The 21,183-nt window shown below is 39.4% G+C and overlaps 1 protein-coding gene across 1 annotated transcript in view; it reads left to right on the forward strand.

Moving 5' to 3' along the window:
• Positions 1-21,183, forward strand: part of CREB5 (cAMP responsive element binding protein 5) — a gene marked incomplete at its 5' end in the record, with an annotated part of 209,071 nt that overhangs the window by 23,680 nt on the left and 164,208 nt on the right. The window contains one exon of the mRNA XM_082277867.1: positions 16,873-17,045. Coding sequence (XP_082133993.1) covers positions 16,873-17,045 — 173 coding nt within the window. The remainder of the gene's footprint in view (positions 1-16,872; positions 17,046-21,183) is intronic.

A 21,183-nucleotide genomic window follows, 5' to 3' on the forward strand; every position in this document is an offset into this window, starting at 1 on the left:
AACCCGAAACCCATCCCAACCCAAACTAACCAAATCCCACTCCCCCAAAAAACTCCCAAAGAAAAAGGAAAAAATGCAACAAGAAGTACTGTTGCCTTTCTCATTCACATCCCTCCATGGGCAGGGATAAATGAGATAGGGCTTCCTGCCCTGTGTTGTTTTGGTTTTCTCCATCCTGGATCACAGGTAGGGTGGAGTGGAAAGCAGATTCCACAAAGCAAATGCATCTGTTGGAAGGTGCAGGCAAGGGGAAAGAGTCACTGAGGGAAGTGTTCCTTTCAGAATTGTTCTTAATATGCTGCTAGTGATGGAGTGCTCAAATTGCCTTCTCGTTGACAGTTGGGTAAGAAAAAAAAGCATATTTTGCTATTGCAATTGATACACTTAATACATTGTTTTAAAACAAAGTGCTCTTCCCTTGTTTTTATGTAAGCTGCTAAGACTTAAAAGAAATTGGTCTTTCTTCTGTTCTTCCTACTCTTTAATATTCGTTTCCTCACATTCCATCTTCAAACCAGCTAATCTGTATCCCTTTCTTGAATAGCATTTTCTTGACAACAGAGCAGTGAAAAAAGCCGAGACTGCAGGACTTCTAACAATGCCAGAGGGCCCCAGGAATAGGAATGCCCTGAAAAAAATGTGCTACCATCCAGCTGCCCTTCATATTGTTGTCTCCCTATCCAATTTACTAGAGAATTTCCCACTGGCTCTTGGCTCATTCCCAAATGAGAATGTAATCTTTTAAAGATTACACTGCATAATGGAGGGACAAGGAGCTCTTTATTAACTGGGATGGGGAGTCACTTGCTATTAGGCAAGAGAAGGGGATGGGATGTAGTAGTGTTTTGTGAGCTCTGTTTTCTGCCCCTTCTTGTCTTGTCAGCAACAGGACGGCAGGTTGGGAGTGGGAAACCACTGCAGCTGCAATGTAGAAAAAGAAATAATTGAATGTGGCTTATGATTATGGCAATTACTTTTATAACATGAGGGATTATGCCATAACTATTATATTGCCAACAAGATTAAATTACTAACCTAATACCACAGCATGTTTTCCAGGAAAATAAAAAAATAATTCTGCTTGTTCCAGAGTTGATGCATTCAAAGGTTATTAATACAGTGTGAAAGAGCTGAGCAACCAAGGAACCTGCAGTGCTGTCTGTACAGACATTGTCTGGATTGGATCCCTGTCACTTCCATGAGCTCTGCCAGCTAGACACCCTCACCCTTTCTGGGACGTAAAGCAATGTGGTACTCTGGTAATTTAAAATGCTCCTTCTCCTGTCAAGCAGATAAGCTTCTGCCAGTAATTATTAGTAAAGAAATAATCAGAAGCTACACCTGCAATGGAGAAATTCTTGAAACTTCATGAAGAGACCAGTTTTGCTGGTCTAAACCAGTCTAACCACTAAACTAAATGGAAAGCTTAAGCTTCAACATACTTTCATACTGTGCTCTTCTTTTACTACGTCTTTAGAAAATATTGCTAATACGATAGATTTCTGTATGTAAAATAAGGTAATTTTAGATCACCTCTAGTGTGAGGTCATTTTTGCTGAAGTTTCTGGAATATGCAGTGTGATTTTTAATGGTCTTTTAAAAATATTTTTTTCTTCTACATGCATAACAAGGTCATAGATGAGACTTTGTCATATAGCTGGTACAGATATAGCCTCGTATAGACTGTTCATGATAGGAGTATAAGCTAAGTTAATTATGCAGGAAGAGCAGTTTCCTTTTGTTCATCAGCTGGAAAATGAGTAGAAAATTTAATTTTGGAGACTTCAGAGATACATCATGTGTTGATCATTATGAGCAAATTAACTGTCTTCATGGAAAAGCCAGTTCTGACTCCAAAGAGCAACGCAGGTGAACAATATAATTCTGTAAATATTTTTATGAATTTTTATATGGTGTGTGCTGAATATACCTCCAGCAGTTGATTTCATTTTTCTTGTACGTACATTTAAGTCTTTTCACACCACTGTGCTTTATGAAAATACCTGCTATTGCACCAAGTTATTGGATACCTTTTGGAAAACTGGACATGCATTTGTAAATCAACCTCTTCTTTTTCTGGTGAAGAACTGGAGTTATGGATGTCAAATTGAGGTCCAACAGGATCACGTTATTGTACTCTTTTGGTAGGATTAGAAACCTCTGAATAGCAGCCTATACCTGATTTTATTCTTTTTTTTCCTCTTCCTTCCTTCTGAATATGTGAACAGAAAAAGAAGCAAATATGATTTCATGGTGGATATTTTTGTTTTGTTGCAGATATGACCAGTGCAACATACAAACTGTTTTTCTCAATGACACAAACTCTTGGATTTTTGATCTTCCTATTCATTTGAGCTTTTAAGAGTCACCTTAGGTAAAAGATGTTCTCAGTTACCTTCTAGGACTGACAGCTCTGGGCACTACTAAGGAGGTATTATGGAAAGTTGGTTTCATCATTTCCTTGTAGTGTCTAACCAGATAAACAAGGTTGTACCTCTGTTTGATAACTGCAAAACATCTTTTAGTCAGGTAAGGGTTTATTTCTATTCCCTTGGCTTGTATCATTTTAAGACCATTGTGTTCCCAGTGAGACATCCTGTATTTGTTTCCTCTGAGGGCTTTATATTTTTGTCCCTGGTGCATTAGTTCCTAGCTGGTAGAAACAGTTGCACAAGCAATCAACCTGTTTTCTTAAATCTCCTATGCCCAGGGCATCTTAATAAGTCTTTGGCTGCTGCTCGCTTTTAGAAAGAAGGTCAGCGTGGGTTTATTGCACATCTGCCAGTAGTTTGCAAAATACTAGATCCTCCTAGTGACCTGTGTGCCCACCAGGCAAGTGTTACCTTTCACAGACTGCAAGGAGGGAATCATAACCCATGGAAAGGGGCCCACCAGATGCCTGAGGGCCATACCTCAAGCTGTCACAGGAGTTTCACCAGTTCTTGCTGTTCATTTGCTCTCCTGACCTCTTTGCATCGTGTGCTTAAGCACCTTCTTAAAAGCCAGCCTGTGGCTCAGGGCATTAACTGCAGGCGGCAGTGCAACATGATCTGCTGGAAATTGTAAAGTCAGTCCTACAGATTTGTGTGGACTTCTGTGTGCCCCCTCACTGTTAATAGGTAATAAAACATTAACATTTCAGTGTGACGGGGGACTTTTTGGCGTGACCCTGTGTTTAACCACCATCAAGACACAGGTGTAAAATTTTTTAAGTTACATGAGATGTACTGGAACACCACCTAGAGATACTGGTGTGTTCAGAAGGTCTTGCAGTAGTGTTGGATGGTTTTCTACATTTTGTTGGTATTACAGCATAAACTAGTTGGAATATAATTTTTTTCTTTTTTTTTTTCTACAAATATTCCAGTGGAATTATTTTTAGTGCCAAAGGGAAATTTCTGTAAGACCTTGTCGTAAGGCATGTTTTTGCATTTTTCTTGTTTTCCTGCCAATCTGTAACTTCCCTGCCTTTATAGCACTTTGAAAACTTTCTTCATATTTATGTCAGTTTCTGTGTCAGCTGATGTTGAAATCGGTTTCAAAACCACAGCCAGAACTTTTATTTACCCAAATATTTAGCTTTCAGTTTAACCTGACCCTACACTGAGTACATCTGAGTTAAAGTAGCCCAACAAATCAGCTACTTTCTACCTCCTCTGACATGCAACTGGCTGTGTGGATACTCTTAGCTTGCCCTAAATATTGTGAAGGAAGGGAAAGAAGCATGTAAAGGTCAATACTGTGGTTTACTTGAAGGACGGTAGTTTATTATGAATTGCTGTGACTCAATTGTTTTTGATACTCTATTTATCCTATCTCAGCTAAAAGATGCTAGGGAAACTTCTGATCTTTCCAGCAGTTAGAAGAGGCAGGTCTCACTAGCTTTTGTTTTCATGAAGGAACATGGGCTATAAACTGCTTGCATGGAGCTTGCTATTTGCTATATGTCTGCAGAAGACCAGTGTTTTGATCCCATGTTCAAGTAATACTGTAGTGCACATAACTTCTAAATTATGAGCCTTATTTTTACTTTAAATCTTTTCAGCTGGCTGATTTTTTTTTTTTTTTTTTTTTTTGCTTTAAAACAACAGGTATTTTTCCAATACATGAGTATAACATAGAAAGTATTCAGTTCCTTTCAATGATTTTGTTGCTGGATGTAGAGACACGGCACTAGCATCTAGCAAGCAAATACATTCCTGTGGTGTTTTCAAAAGCATATGAGAAACCATATGTTTTCATATGAAAACAGCTGTTACCATGCATATGCTTTCTGAGATAGAGTAACACTTATTAAAAGGGCAAAGCAGGACCACAGCTTGTCTTCTAAGTTGAATAAAGCTGGCAATAACTGTCTCTTTCAATGTGCAGTGGCACTGAATGCAGATATTGCCATGTGGAGTTGTAACTGGAAGGAGGGAGAGAGATTAGCGTCTACAGTCTGCAGCTTGGAAGAGACAATATAAATCTGTGTCCTGCTTTGAGCTGTGAATGCCTCTGTAGGAGTTATAGTAACAGACAAATTAGCATAATGTAATTGGCTGGCAAGGTCAGCCCCTCTCCAGGAGCATTAGCAATGTTTACTGTAAGAAGAGACAGACCAAGTATTGTAGGGTAGTACATTGTCTGTCCTTTTTGAAGGAAGAATAATCATTTTGGACTCCCTGCATCACAGACTTTACCATATCTTATTAAAATTCAGACTATCATATTTCTGCCTTAAAGCAAATAATCTAATAGAACAACAAGGTATATTCTCCTATCACACAAATCTTTATTCTTTTTTTTTTTTTTTTTGCTTTGAACCTCATTGAGTTTACTTTTTATTTCTTTCTTTCTCTGTTGAATAGCTTTTTCTCTGGATGCTAAACTTCCATATGCATCCCTGCCAATACCTAATAAATCTTGTTGAAAGAATTAAAATTTCAGGTCTTATTACATCGGACACAATTAGTAAATCCAGATAAACGTATCAGCTTTCTTGTTTGGCTCTTTGAAAACGTGAAACTCTGAGCAAAATTCTGGGCCAGCTCTAGAAATCCAGACTCACTGAATTCAGGTTTGCAAACATTTTCAGAGCTGTAGGTGAGAAATGTGAGATGATGTGTTTTGAAGGAGACCTTCCATTGAGTCACAAACAGCTCTGGCTTTTCAGCCTTTGTTCTCGAATATGAAAATTTGTAGCAAGCATTTGAAATGAGTTCAAGCATTCAGTTATGAAATGTTTGGGAAATGGCTTTTAGAATGTCATACAGGGGTCACATTGCCTTTTCTTATATAATCCACAGGAATGGTGAAGATTGTGATATTTAGCAGCTATCTTCAGCTTAAGTCTTTAAAATACTGTCTGTGTCAGGGAGTTATCACTGTAATTTTCCTAGACAACTGGCAAAAAGGCTAAAACATACACAGAATCACCTTCTGAGCACTATCTTACTGGAAAACCTATTTCCTTTTGCTTAGACAGTGTGATCCAATGGATTTCCAGAGCACAGTCCATTCCATTGTCTTCTAGTGATGAAGAAAAAGCAAACAGCAGTTCCTGGACTCCTCAGTAGCTATTTTTTTGAGTCTTGTATATTAAAACTGTAAGTTAGATGAGTTGAAAATGAGCACTGTTCAAGGGTTGAAGGGTAATACTGCTCTTCTTTAATGCTGACACCCAGGAGCTAGCTGTTCTTGAGAACAGGATCGGGGTGCTACTTGTTCAGTCTGGGTCCTGACCCTCTGCTCTGTCCTTCAACTCAACATTGCTTAGGTTATAAACATCCCACTGACAGCCACTTTGTAGGCAAAAGCTGCTGTGTGGAGGACAGTGCTCAGAATTAGCAGTTCTCCATGTGCAGCTAGGTTGTTGCTCAAGGATGCCTGCCCGCCCTGTTTCATTCAGTGCCTAGCTGAAACTCCTGCCTGAAGTATGTTTTGCCTCCTTGAGTGAAGTTATCTATTTGGCTGGGTCACACCATTATACAGGAGGATCAATTATTTATTACTTAGTAAAAGGAGCATTGTGGCTCCTCAGATGGAGAGAGAACTTTGCCAAGGCATTTCAGAAGCATGTGGTACTCTAAAGGAATGGTATGTAATTTCCCCAGGATGGCTCCACACCACATTTAATTAGTGTGACTGGAAGCGTGTACATCTGGATGATTGTCTGGTAGCATTATCAAATATAGTGCAGCTTGTTTGTTTTTCTCTCCATTTCCTCCAGTCAGAAAAGAAGCCGAGCCAAACATATCCCGCTTTTACAACTGAGAATTCACCCCCTTCACCACCACCACTACCATATAACCTCAGTAAGATTTTTAGCCTGACTCTTCTGAAATGGCTTGCAATTTTTAGTACCCATATTTGGACGTACAGCCAGGAATCCTTTAATTGGATACAATTTTCTGCAGATGCTGAGCTTCCCTCTTCTGAAGAACAGATCCTGCAACGCTATCTGGACTTTCTGGACTTGAGTATGCAGTCATTGTTCTCTCTTACTGATACACATCTTTCTCTCCTGTTTCCAGCTACCAAAGAATTGTTCTTTGGTCTTGCAATTCTTCTAATGGTACTCATCATGTAACTATTTTCTGCATTGGTTAAAGTGTCTTGATTATGATTTCTTGTCATTTTTGTGAGTTTGAAATGCATGCTACTCTAAAGTCCTGTGGAGTTCTTTTACAGAAAACCCCTCTTCTGCTCTGTCACTGCTGTGTTACATTGCCTTCGTAAGCAAACTCTGTTGTCTCTCTGAAAGCTATTCCCCTCTTGTCACTTCTAAGCACTGTGTAGTTGTTGAAGGTCTTTGTCCTGTTTTACACGTAAGGCAGAAGAATGTGAAGTAATTTGATCAAAGTCATGCAGTAAATGTGTAGAAGAGTGAGGAAAAGGATGGCTGTGCAGTTTGCTGTGTACCTGACCTGTAAAACACCTTTGCAGTCCAAGGAGTTATGTTTCTGATCTTTTCTGCTGTCCCTGTCCTGGGAAGTTGTATGTCCAAGCTCCATACCAGCTTGCTTACTTGTTCTTTTTCCCCTTAACAATAGCTCTTCTTCCAGAGATCTCCATCTGTGTTTAAGACCAAGTCACATGCCTTTATCAGTGGATGGTCAACTCTGTTTCTTGCAAAAGAACCACTATTGATTTATCTTTCTTCTAAGCTTGTTTATCCTCCCAGACTTAATTTTTTTTTTCCTGCCTGTCTGCCACTTGCTGAAGCTAAGGCAGAGGTGGACAAGGGCAGCTTCTCCTCAACCAGACTGCTTACCAGCTTTGAGGATTGAGAGGACACGTTCTTGTAATGTCTCTTTGTCTGTAGCCCTTGCTGTACTCAGTAGAAGTGAACTTCCTTTAGCTAGAAGCGTATTTAAGTTTTTTACCTTCTGTGTAGACAGCCTGTTGGCCTTTCTAAAGCTTAACTTTTTAAACTCTTATGGCTACAAAGATTATTAATTTTTGCCTGAATGCTTCCAAATTACACGCCTAATTCTATTTAAGTTCTTTCAGTCTAAGATCTAAACTAGCTCTCCTCTCCCGAAGCATCAACCTAAAATTGGTTGAAGCAATTGTGGATCCTGAAAAACTGCATGATTGCCTTTGTGATATACTCCCCAGGAGACCTGGTGAATTAACTTGATATCTTGGTGTTTCTTTTATGATTTTCACCAATCAAAATGATTTTCCTACCAGCTCACTGGAAAACCCACTTCACTGGTTAAACCTATGATCTCTCGTATGTCGCAAATGGTTTGTCTGGGTGCTTTTTGAGACCACCATTAGCCTTCACTCCTGGACCCTTCCTAGCCTTTTGTTTGAGTGCCCATGTAGTCTGCCTGGCCCAACACAGCTGGCACAGTGGGTTGGGGGTAAAAGAATATTTAGGAGATGCATTTTATTACCAGGGTAGCAGCATTTCCACTTGACTTCTTAGCAGAAAAGTTAAGCCTGCTGGTTTTCTGCCTGAAACTGCCTGAATGGAAAATTGCTGGCCGTTTTGTTGCTACCATCCTTGCTCTCTTTACCAACTGCTCTGTCTAAAAAATGTTCTGGTCATTGAATGAAGTCAACAGCTAGTGCTGTAACTCATGCATGATGCCAATAACTTATGCCAGTGAAATCAATGATGAGAATTTCAAAGAAGCTTTAAATAAAATATAACAAATTTAAATGCCGAAGCGCTGTCTCTGTGTATTTGCTATTAACAGATTATAAATGGTTTGCATAGAGTTGAAAAGCCTAGTGCCTTCAGTTAGCCATATCAAAGGCTTGTTTAAAGCAATTCCTGGAGGATTGCCGCCCTCCCCCCTCCCAGCTTTCTGTTTCATGATGGATAAAAACAAAACTCCTTACAATAAAGAAAGGAAAACCAGGTTTTCAGCTACCCTCTGACTGGCCTCCAGATCTGGCAGCTGCTTTTGGACGTCTAATTGCTTGTCCTGCAAAAGTTGACATGCACCTACTTTGAGAAGGTTCTTTGAGTACCCACTTAGTATGTGCACTCTGATTTACAGAAATGAAATTATAGTGCTAGAAAAACTCAAGTAGAGCTTATAATTTTGTTTCTTTGAATTTTTTACCTATTTTTTAAAACTTTTCTGGTCTTCTGAATTCGTAGATAAGTACTAGATGCAGGGAAACAGTGCAAAATAATGGACAAGGAACTGGACTGGGAGAAAAGAGCCATTGCATTGAGTCCTGATATTTGGCTGAACAAATCACTTTCTCTCTTTCTTCTTTCCACTTTCCTTGTTTTGTCTCTGGACTCTGAAGCTTGTGGGCAAGTGTTGTCCATCAATGTGTCTATACAGGTTTTAGCACAATAAAGCCTTGATTACAACTAAGGCCTTTAGGAATTACACCTAGTAAGTATCCTGGCAAATTTCTTTTCTTCTTTTCATGTTTCTTACCAGCCCTTCTCCATTTGAAATGCATGGCGAGCTCCCTTGTTTACAGCAATCTAATGGGACCATAATTCTGTCCCCAAGATAACATTGCAGATATAAGCCAGTTTTGCCTTAGACAAAGTTCTATGGAGAATGTATTTTCTTATAAACATGCTTTTTATAAAAGGGTTTGTTGTTTTGTGTTTATTGGTGTTCCATCTGCTCTAGAGAATACATTTGAGAAAAACTAGCTCCAGCATGGCATATAATGTTTCATTAAGCAGGCATAACCTTGTTTATTTGCTTTTTAAAATTGTATTTAGAAAAGGAAATCAGTTTGCACCATTGACATGCTGCCAGGTTCCTGTTTATAAATGTCACAATAGGCAACTTAGAAGAAATGAAATAGTCAGTTTATGGCTTTTGCATGAAGAATGAGAGAACTGGGTAGAGCCAGGGAGCCAGTTGTACTCCCCCTGTTTTTTAGCCTCCCAATTAGCAGGACTTAATGTGGTGTTAGCACTCAGGGTTAGCAGTGCAAAACACCCTGAGTGACCCAAACTGGGCTTTGCACACTTAGTGTTACTGATGTTTAGTTGAACAGAAGAAGCTCTTTGTTCTATGTTGCTTTAGTGGCTATCTTGGACAAGTAATTGTGCATGAAACAAGCAACCCTGAGGAAAAATGGGAAATATCTGTAGGAAACTTCAAGACATAAGCATGCAATCTGATGTCATCTTTTCCCATAGAGAAGCTATTTCCTTTCAAACTCTGGTGAGACCAATCTCCCAAAGTTTCCTTCTTTAAAATATGTTCCTTTATATCACTTTTTTCCTTAGCTCTAGTAAGTGGTTTATCATGGGTACCTCTGCATATATATATACAGCATGTATTGCTTACTCTCTGTGTAAAGAAGGCTTTGGGTGTTACAAGCATAGTCTGGACAGACATGCTGTAAAGGGCATGAGAAGGGTAGTGGGGGAAGAGGGGAGGGAATTGTGGAAGACAAGGGTCATCTTTCAGTATTCATTTCTACTGATAATTAGAGGGCACCACTGAATGACTGTAATTAGATCATGTCAAAAAAATTAAGATAAAAGACCAAAAATTCTAAATATCCTGCATTTTGTTCATAGTATCAGAGGAGTCAGAGCATTTGCTTAAACCAGTAGCCAAAGTGGAGGGCAGGCAGGGAGGCTTCTCCTGCCAGTGGAAGAAGTTCATGGGCATTTGCCCGTGAAGGTGCGAGGAAGGGACCGGGGGAGGTGGCAGTGCTCCCTGGGTGCCCGAGGGGCAGAGGCCCGGCGGGGGCAGCCAGAGGTTGGCCTGCAGCACGAGCAGCATTGCAGAGATTTTGTGCAGGGCTGTCATCCTTCAGGCAGCGGCCTTAAGAGGATTAGTAGTGCTTAAATTGGCCCTTTGGACTTTGTGTTATAGTGGTGACTGCTAGAGCCTTGAGATGGCTTATACCTGGCTTAGCACTTCATATGTCTGTCCTGTGTCTTGTGCCATGCTGCTTAGCAGCGCCATGTAGTTTGCTGGAGATTAGCAGATGAGGTTTGCATCACTCAGTGTATCTCAGAAAGTCTTTCTGATAACATTGGAACAACTATTGAAAGAAAACAGGACAAAAAATTATTTATGAGGGTTTTTTTTTTTTTTTTTGGTTTGTACCTCTTGAGGAGCAGCCAGCAAGTCTACGTTTAAGAATAATCCCTCCTAAATTAAAACAACAAGGAAATTTCCCTGCATGTTCCAACACAGATATTTAGGATAAAAGTTTTCAAAGCTCCTGCCAGCCCCAGTACACAAGTCTGATCCATTAATTAACAGTAATTGTCTAAGGCTCCAAAAACTGAAGACATTTTGAAAAAAAGACAAGGATTACTGAAGTTCATAGATACCTTTAGAAATGTTATCTTTTTTGTCAATAAATTCTAGTCACGGTGCTCCAAAGCCGTATTTGGGTGGCAGTTAAACTCTGGTCTGTGAACTGCTGGTGGTCGCAAAGCTGTTGTAAGTCATCTGCATCTGGTCTGTGGAACCATCTTGCCTTAATTACACAATTTATGATAAGAGCACAGAGTGCTCTGTGTGAAATTCAGAGGGTTGACAGAGGTCTGTGATCCAAAAAATTGGAAGCCAGTGGCTGAGACTGATAAGTACAGATTCAAAGCTTTATGATTTCAGTGAGAGCAATGTTTCCCTTCTTTCCCCATCTGCCTATCATTACTTGTCATTCTTGAGTAAGGAGTTTAATTTTTCTTTACATTTTTACCCCTTTGGAGATCAGGTTGATAACATTTGACTGAGCAGTCGTGCCTGGGGTTCAAGAAGTCAGATATACCCATACTGCTCCTGGCCTTTCAGTCTCCAGTGTGGTGTGGATAGCTAGCTGGGTCCAGTTTGGGGGGAGACTTTGGATGGGGGGCTTGGGGGCAGGGAAGGGTCTTTCTCCATTCTGGGATATATCATGCCTGCTGTTTCTTGTAATGTGCCATTTTTATCAGGTAGCTGTTAAGTGAGCATTTGCCTTTCTTTGAAATATTTTGAGGAATAGATCCTTTGGCATCGGTTCTGTATTTTTGTGTCAGCCTCATTCAGTGACTTCATACCTCTTGCTAAGTAGGGGAGTTAAATGGATTTTAGCGGTCTGCAATAAGATCTTCATAGTGCTTTGTCCTTACGCTTAATGTTACTACACAGCATTTTCCAGAAGTTCCTTTTTGTGTCCTCTTTTTTTCTGCTTTAATGCTTTTCCTCATTCAAGCTCTACAGATGTTACAGTTTAAAAAGAAGAGGAAAAGGTATTGCATTTCATTCTCCACCAAGTTTACACTCACCCATCTCTTGCATAATGGAACTTTGTCCTTTTTTTTAAAAAATTTAAATCTTGATAATAGACTTTCTTTTTCCTGTAAGCCTTCAATTACATTAGTAACATAATTCATTTTTTATCTCCGTTTTCTTCCCTAATTCCTCATCTGTGTTTACTGGCCTTGAGTGGGCAGCAAGCTTAGTTCTGTGCTTATGGCAGTTTAGATTTTGCATGCCAGTTACAGATGAAACTGTTGTGATGGGCTGGTGTGAGGGTGTTTTCCTTCCACATTGATCTGAACAATGACAAAAAAAAATGAATTGGTGCTGTTTCTGGGGAGACGTGCTAAATTTTGTTTTGGGACTATCTTTTTCTTCTGTCAGAAGAGAATTCATAGAGCCTCAGTAATTTTGATGGAGATGATATATGATTAAAATAATTTTGAAGCCTGCCATTATTTGCCACATTTAATGTATAAGTTTCTTTACAATGATGTCTTCCAAGTTTTTAAGCTGGCAGGTTCTTTGGTTGTGTAAGCAGTATATGCAGTGTGTCACTGGAGGCTTCCACTCATGTTTTTTATATATTGTGAAGTTAGGATCTCAGTAATCAGTCAAGATATTACTGTACACTTCTTAAAAGCATATATGAAACTGCCATTTAAATGTGTTTTGTCTTAGAATATTTGTCCTTGTTAAAATATATTGATATATATTATGTTAATATATGTTAATATATGTTATTATATATCGAATAGACATTCTGTATAAATTCTAAAGTACTATTGTATATTTGATTTCTCTCTATAATTTTTTTAAGTTGATGCTTTTTTCTTGAACTATGTGAAAATATTTTAAGTTGCTATGCAGCAAAATATAGATGCATGATTTTTTGCATTAAAAAAAGATGTGCAAAACCTGTTTTTTAGTGTTTAAATTACCTACATTTTTATTTCATTTTTTTTAATGGAAAATACCTTCTGACTTGGGAATTTATGTTATAGTTTGCAGAATACCTTTATGTACAATTGGTTGTAGGTTACAGCTCTATTGATCTGAAAGCTTACATGGAACAATCCTGAATGGTCTGCAGTTTGTGTAAAACTGGTGTTTGCAATTTTTAGTAAGCCTCACAGTTAAAAAATAATAGTAGGAAAATAAAAACAGACTTTGGTCCAGAAACTAGATCTTATAGTTTAAAAGCACAAAGAAACTCTTTGAAATTCAGAACGTTACCGTAGATCATAAAGGATGGATCAGTTGTCTCCATCCTTTGAGTTCAGTAGATGGTGGTTAACTTCAGGTGGTGCTGTGTGAAATGCATGGGTGTTACTCTGGAAGAACCAGGGTTCAGGGGAAACGGTGACTGCCTGGGCGTATTTTGCCTGTGTCTGTGTAGCTGTCATTTCTCTGCTGAGCTTGCCAACAGGGTGTGTGTTCTTGTGGAGTGATGTGTAATCCTCTCCACCAGAACATGGAAGCATGACTACAAGAGGTTTTTAGCCTTTAGAAAAAATAAGTGTGTTGCCTATCCAAACTTAAATGGTTGCACGTGGGAGAAAAATGCTCAAATGTTTTCTTCTAAGTCTGAAGCTAAAATGGGTCATGAAGTATAACTGGGGAGAAGTTAAGACGATGATGATCTGTATGCTTTCCTCCTGCAGCCAGAAAGGTTGAGAATGAGCATGTTGATTTAAAAGCAGTTTGAGGATATGATTTGTTGCTTTTTGGTTTATTTGTTTGAATGTTAATACTGTTGGAGAGTACTGCATGAGCAAATGGGCAAGGCAAGCATTTCTATAAAAGCTCTTCAGTGTTATAATCCTAGTTTCTGCTTCAGTGGGAGTGACTGGAAACTTTAGTGAGGATGAAATTTAGTCCTAAAGGACATAAATTCCTCTTCATATATTGGATTTTAATTAAGATTCACTAAATAAATCTTAAGGCATGTCTTTTGTGTCTCTGCAGCTCCTGACATATGGGTGGCCTGTTCCCTGTGCGAACACTTAGGTTCAGTTTAATAAAATAGATAATAATGATGAGCTCATATGCCCTCTTCTAATGCTGAAGCACAGTTGAGAAGATGCCTGAGAACACTCTGAGTGTGTGTGGCTGTCATACTCTCAGAGTATGGATGGATCTTGGGAATATTAAAAGCAGAGGCAGAGCTCAGTCATTGCTGTGTCATTGCTCCCGTAGACTTCTCTGAGCTGGAATGCTGGGAGCTCTACACCTAGTATCAAATAATCTTTACCATCTGCTTAAGAGATGGAGAATAACGAAAAGGGGAGTCAAAGGAGATGTTATTCACGGATGGTAGAAGAGCATGAAGAGCTCCTTAAAAGTAGAGCTAGAAGCAACCTAACCAAACAACAATTCAACTAGAAAGTGGAGGTCTCAGTTTCAACCAATATTGCTGAATTTTTCCTCTTTCTATAAGGGCCCAAAGTCAAGTCTGCAAGGAGCTTGTTAATATTCTATTCAGATCCATTCAGAATCAGATGCAGAGCTCAACACATCAAAACCATTTTGGGAGTTCTGAAGACTGCCTGCATCACACGTGCAACGAGCCTAGTCTTGCTGTGCTGGTGATACAGAGTCATTCTGCATGTCATGATGCATACGGCGAGATCAGATAGGCTTAGTGTCAGATCTACTGTGCATTACCTTCCTGCTGTCTTTCAAAGCATACTTATTGTCCTTAAAGTATGAACTTGCTTGAACTTCTCTGTAGATTCACAAGCATCTCAGTGATGTAAATTATTCTGAGATTGCCTAATCCTTTTCTTATGAATGTCAGAGTCATGCTGAGTTTGACATTTTGTTGGGAAACCTTAGGCTTTCACTTGGCGACGTAGTATACGCTTGCCCAACAACAGTGCTTGCATTACTGAGAAGAATGGACATCTGAAAGCATTGACAGGTTTTCACTCTGCTTTTACTTTCCATGCATCACATAGCCTACTTTTTGAAAAGATGCAGTTTATTGGAAATTGTTAAAACTTTGAAACAGTGCTGGAAGTTAATGCATGTAAGGTAACAATTACACTTTCTTATGGGCAAACAAAATTTTCCATATCCATCATAATTCATCTGTTTGTACCTTAGAGAGCTCTGTAATTATAGGAGAAAATGGAAAGAGAAGGAAAAGAGAAAGGAAATACTTAATCTAGCAGCACAGGAATCTGATATAAAATCTTTAAGTTCTGCCCTGCCATGGTACAACAAAGTCCAGTAAAACTCTGGGCAAGTGCCAGGGTACCACTTGTCTAAGGCTTGTGATGGATTTCCATCCTGTCCATTCCCCAGCCTTGCAGACTCATAGCACCATACATACTTCCTTTAGAGATCACTTTAGGAAGTGATAGTGTTAAAATATTTGCTGCACATGGATCGGTATTAGATCTGTTTTTGCAAAATCTGGCCATGATCAAAAAAGTCATTGCAGGCTTGAATCCTGAGCTAGATTTGGCTGTATATATATTTTTTTTTTAACTGAACAGGTTTTCCATCAGAAACCAGTAATCTGTTGAAGAAGTGACATTTTAATAGGAAAGTGGTAGATGAGGGAGAACTTCTTTGGAGAGGTTTTCATATATCTAAGGTTATTGCCATGCTACTGTGCTATGAAATATTACAGTTGAGGTCCTTGGTCTGGCTTCCTCTTGTAATTCATGCTCCTTAAGTGAATACTTAAGTGAATAAGGAGCTTCTAGACCAGATTCATAATGGGTAAATTATTTACTGGAAGAGGAACTCAAAGGTGGGTCCTCTTCATTCCAGGTGAGGTGGTCTAACCATGCAGCTGTAGGCAGCACCTCTGCCTCTTTATGTGTTAATAAAGACCAGAACAACTCCTGTAAAAGAAACAGAGATCCCAGTGTCCACACTGTCCTGGGAAATCACATGAAATATATAAAATTGGGAGATGAGGGGATAATAGCTAATGCCTTCAATTGGGGTCCCCTAATTATTTGCTCTCCTTTTCCATGAAAGGTTATTATTTGTTTGGCTTATAATACAATCTTTCTTTTAGATCTGGGATTCAGTGTCTTGTCTGCTTCTTCTGTTTTCCACATTTGATCAGAGCTCTGAGTTTCCTTTCTCACCAGCTTTATCTGCAAATACTTTGTGGTGGTTGTGTGTGCTTCCTAGACAAATTGACTCATAAATTGGAATTTTGAATGAAATATAACTTTTCTTTTAAATCCTGAGTATTGCAGTGGTTAGGAAGGTGCTTTGTGTGAGTCTTAGTGGCTGTGTACATACAAGGGTTATTTTTCTCGTTTTCCTCAGCCTAGCATAAGGTGACAATGGAAAGTTTCTTTTCCTCTTGCTGCTAACAATTCACACATTGATGCCTGATAGGAAAAATAATGCTCTCAAGGTTACCATATTTTTCATATGCATGCACTGTGGCTTATCTCTGGCTTGAGAGTTTTGTTTGTTTTTAAACGCAGGCCAAGTCAAATCCTGCGGTTTAGCAGCAGTGTGTTTTGTGTACAGGCCTAACAGGAGAGCAGTCCTATTCCATGATTTCTTCCTTAGCGGTATCCCAGTCTCTTGGGTTGTTTGCTCAGTGGATATGAGTTGTCTGTGAACTTCTTTTTTTTTGTTTTTAAGAAATTTTTAAGATCTCTGAGTTACCTGAAGCAAAGGTTATATATGGGCAAATACAGTGTTATTCTAAGCCTCTGGGATATTATTGCTCTACCAAATCTATGGAGGCTAATAGAAATGGCTGTTTCATGATGTGCTGTGTACTGTTTGTTACTTTGGGACTGTAAAACTTGATTTGCTTGTCATTCCAAACAGACACAGTACACAGTAAACAGCTCATGCAGTAAATCCAGGTGTCCTGCACTCATATCGTATTAATGAAGGAGAAATATGTGCTAAATATCCCCATTATAAATCACAAGACACAATCACAGAAGAATGATTAGTCAACTTGTGGGTATTTTTCCATTTATATTGCCCTGTGAAAGTAAATATTTATTTTTCATTTCTTTATTGTTGGTTATAACAAGATCTATTGGCTTGGGATTTACCAGGAGCCAGTAACTTTTCATGTTGTTGATACTTTCAGATTTCTAATAGTATTCCTGTAGAACAGAAAACCAAGATAAGACATTTATTTCTTGTACTTTTCTTCCACCATCTCCCATTTCCCTTCTTTTTGCAGAATATCTCCATGCATAACACGGTTGGAGGAGCAATGGCAGGACCTGGATCCCACCAGCTGACAAACACAAGGATGCCAAACCATGACACCAGCGTTGTGATTCAACAAGCCATGCCATCTCCACAGTCCAGTTCTGTCATTACACAAGCACCTTCCACAAATCGGCAGATTGGGTGAGTCCATTTCCATTTTCTCATTTCTCTGGTTCTGTCTCCTGCAGCTGCCCGGTTGACCAGATGTTGTCCTCATGGTTCTTAAGGTCCAGCTACATGCAGGACCAGATGTTGTTCTCGTGGTTTTTGAGGTTACAGAGTTTGCACTTGACCCTGCCAACATAAGCAAGGATGCCTGCAGCACACGTTGCAGACTATGGGGAATGGCCAGGTTACTCCAAATATGGCACCCCGCTTCAAAAAGGATGGAATGCTCTACTTACTGGGAAATCCTGCTTTCTCCATCCACTTTTTTGTTTTTATCTTATGATCATACTTCATGGTTTTTTTTATAACTGCTCTGGGAAGAAAGACAAAGTGTTTGTGGAGCTGATCCTTTAACTTCCTTCAGTGGGAATTCTGGGTGTTCTATGGGATTGAGCTATTTCCTATGTCCTCTGGTTAATTGAGGAATGCTGGAAGACAAAAGGGCCATCGAGATAAATAGAGTTTGTCACAGTGTGAACAGTTGGTCAGTTTGTGATGATAGATCCATATTTATTACCATAAATTGACAGTATGGATGCTTATTGTATTGGCTTGAATGCCAATTGAGTGCTAATGTTTGGAGAACTGTGTGAACAAAACCATCCATGTTCAGCATACCTGGTTACTACCAGCAAGTATGAGATCCTCATAAGTCACAAGAACATGTTTTTAATTGTACAGTAACTGCCTTGATGGCTTGGGGGTACAGTTTTTCAACACACAGCTCTGAGAATTTTGCATGAAAATGTATGGATAAAAAGATATGTATTAGTGGACTAAGAAAGAAGCAGCAGTCTAGATTTGTTGTCTGTCATTGTAATTTGGGCACATCCATTATTTGATAAGTGTGAAAGCAGTCTCTGTCCCCAGTCATTGTCTAAATAATTGATGATCAACTTACAGTCTTTTCAAAATAAAACCAAAAGGTGAAATCGTGGCATTGACAATTGAAAATCCAGTTATTCTTGAGTTTTCTTTCAAGATTCTTGGTGTAGACCACAGGCTCTGTATCTCCTGTGGTAGCTGGGATGGCCCATGGCACTGAGCTCTGTGTTATCCAGCCATGCACAGAACACAGATTCCATCTGCTGCCCTAGTTTTGTGCTCCTGGCCAAGCTCCTCTATTTTCCTTTTTACTACTATTTCAGGATTTGGTTCTTAATATATAAATCTGGTAAGATGGGTCAGGTAAACGCATTTGATGGATGTGCCCTTTGTATATGTTACATGTTGACAAAACACAGTGTTCACTGAGATTTCACATGCAAATGCCTGTGAATCCAGCAAAGTTGTTGTCTTCTATGTGTCCCATTCTGCTCAAAGACAGGGGGCTGGGAGAGAGGGAGGGAGGAAGAAACAGTTTCTTTTTCAGTTTTAGAAAGAAAAACATTAACTAATGCCATTATTTGCGTTAAGGATGATTAAGCTCCTGTTCAAATTGTGACTTAATAGGTCTAGTGGTAATTATGATCCTAATTAAAAGCATAAAAAAACCCCAAACAACTTTTAATACTCAGTGGTGAGGTGTTTTATGTAAGACTGTACTTGGCTTCCAAACAATTGTTTCTATATAATGAGAAAAAAACTGCATGTGGTTTTGCAAGACCCTGTCAGTCAGGTTTTAGGTTTGTGTTGGTTCGGGGCCATGGTGATTAGAATCTCCAAAGTTGGAGAGGTTGAGGATAAAAAGGCCTTTTCCTAGTCAGCGGTGTGTCTCATTTGGGAAATTTTGTCATGACATATCTTAATTCTTCCCTGTGACTGAATCACACAAATGTTTCCTAAGTCTGAGTCTAAAGCTGCTTTATTGGGAGGCATTTGTCAGCATTTTAGTCTCTGTGCGAGTTGGTGTGTGAATGAGACTTAGGGTGTTACCTCCAGCATACTCTGTTCCCCATTCTTCCCTCTTCCTAGGAGGTTTTGTTTCTTGTTCATGGTGTGTCCTAGGAGATAATTGCCGTATTTTCAACTTCCTCTACTTGCCAAAGTATCGAGCATCTTTGTTTGTCTTCTTTTCCTTCAGTCTGTGGTGTCTGTTTTACTTACTCAAAGAACACATCTTGTCATTTCCATTTATCTTCATCTTATCCTTCTAAATATGCTAAGAATTATATTCACGACTCATACTTGAGGAATACAGCCTGGACAATGGTCTTAGTATTAAATAACTGAAAAAAAATCCAGATGAATTCAGAAAATATTTGAGTTCCTCAAAGTTTGGTGGTTTTGATTTGGCCTTGCAAAGTTGAGATTGTTCAGCTATTTAACTAGCCCAAATTCTGAGGTGCTCAAATAGTAGGTTTTGGTTGAGTTCCCCTTTTTAAAAAAATCATCTGAAGCTGCCTCAAAGGGTAGATGAGTCCTTACCATGAAGAATTGTGCCAGGGAAAACGCCTTTTAATGAGCAGTAAAACCAGCAGAAAGAAACTGGGCAAAACTCTCACTGAGTTCTGTAAGAGTAGGATCAAGCCCTGAAGGTTATATAGAACCATCTTGTAGCAATATTCTGATTTTTATCACAACCACAAATATTTTAGTGTCAGACTATGGCCAAGCCACCTGCAAATGTTTATGATGGCCTTGCTCCAATGAAAACAGGGAACAGCAATGAAAGTCTTCATTTAGCCCCTGTTTGTAGGCTGTGCTCTAGTAACAGAGAATGGGACCCACCTGTGCCCGCACACAGCTCGTTTCATGGTGAGGAGTGGGCGAGTTTGTAGCTGCTGACATTCCCAAGGGGTGTAATTTTTCCCTACTTTTGTTTCTCCTTTTTCTTTTCCCTCTCCCTCTAACCTTTTTCCCTTCCTCCCTCCCTCTCTCCCTCCATGCCTCTCTTTTTCCCTATCCCCTACTCTGGGGGCTTACATATAAAATGAGATATTGACACAAGGCATGGGAAAACATGAGAGAATGTGCATTGTTGGGCAAGCCTTACTGGCACAGTGTATATCCACACATTGTTTCAGGTATTAAGCTTCAACTACTACTGAACAGGCACCCAGCCAGATTAATCAGATAAAGAGAAGAGCATGAAGGTTATTAACTTAAAAAATAAGACAGGGTGCAGTCCCACTTTCCTCCCACTGTGTTCCTTTTGTTGAGAACAAACAGCAACATTACCATTCCAGCAAGCTGGCAGGTTGGTGTAAAGGTCCCAGATAGTATTTATGTGGTGAGGCAGTCTCTAACCTCCTTGCCATCCCTCCTCCCTCCCTGCCAAGCCTTCAGCATGTGGGAGGAATGCTGGAACTAGTAACTACTTGTGCTGATGAAAAATCAGTTGAGGAACATTTAGCAGTGAAGGGTGTCTTTGGTTGATTAATAGCACATCATTTCAAGATAAGATACACGGAGGAAAAGCAGTATGGCATATGGAGGAAGGCAAGAAAAAATGATATAAGACATACATTTGTCAAAGGTATAGAAAAGCTGATAAGCTGAATCGGCTCAAGATATGGGACTCTGAACTAGGCTGTACGATAGCAGTGATTGTCTTCTTTTTAAAATAACTCCATTTTTTTTCTGTGACTGAGTATACAGTAGTGTGTGAGAAAATTCTGGTCAGACAAATTGGTGACAACACAGCGTGCTGCTTGCTCTATCTGGACACATCTTGTGCTAGGAAAGATGTGTTTTTCAGACTATCAAATACAGTTGGTAGCTGCAACCTAGTAGCTCAGTGTTCACAGAGAAGGTAACCTGCTTTCAAGCTAGTTTTTCAAGCTATTAGTGGATATAACTAGTAATTATTCCAGTTTGAAACTCACTGGTACGGCTCTGCAGCTGATAAAGAACATGGGTGGATGGAGGATTGTCACAGATGCAGCAAGCTGTTAACATTGTACTAAATGGAGAGTGAGAGTGCATCCAGTTTCAGCGAACTCAGGCTCCAAAGTGGACATAGAGCACTAACCATGTGATGTAGATTATCTGTTTTTAAAGTGTTGTAGAGCATTTTAATTGAGATAAGATGGTCTTCTGGCACAGCACCAAAAGGGAGAAATTGCAACCACATTTGGTGAAATGCAAGCAGGTAGGAGAAAGCAACAAAAGGGGTTTGGAAGATGCCTCTGGTGCCTTGATGTACTGAAGAATTATGGTACCAGTGAGA

Source organism: Coloeus monedula (genome assembly GCF_965178545.1).
Source record: "Coloeus monedula genome assembly, chromosome: 1".
Classification (NCBI taxonomy): Eukaryota; Metazoa; Chordata; class Aves; order Passeriformes; family Corvidae; genus Coloeus; species Coloeus monedula.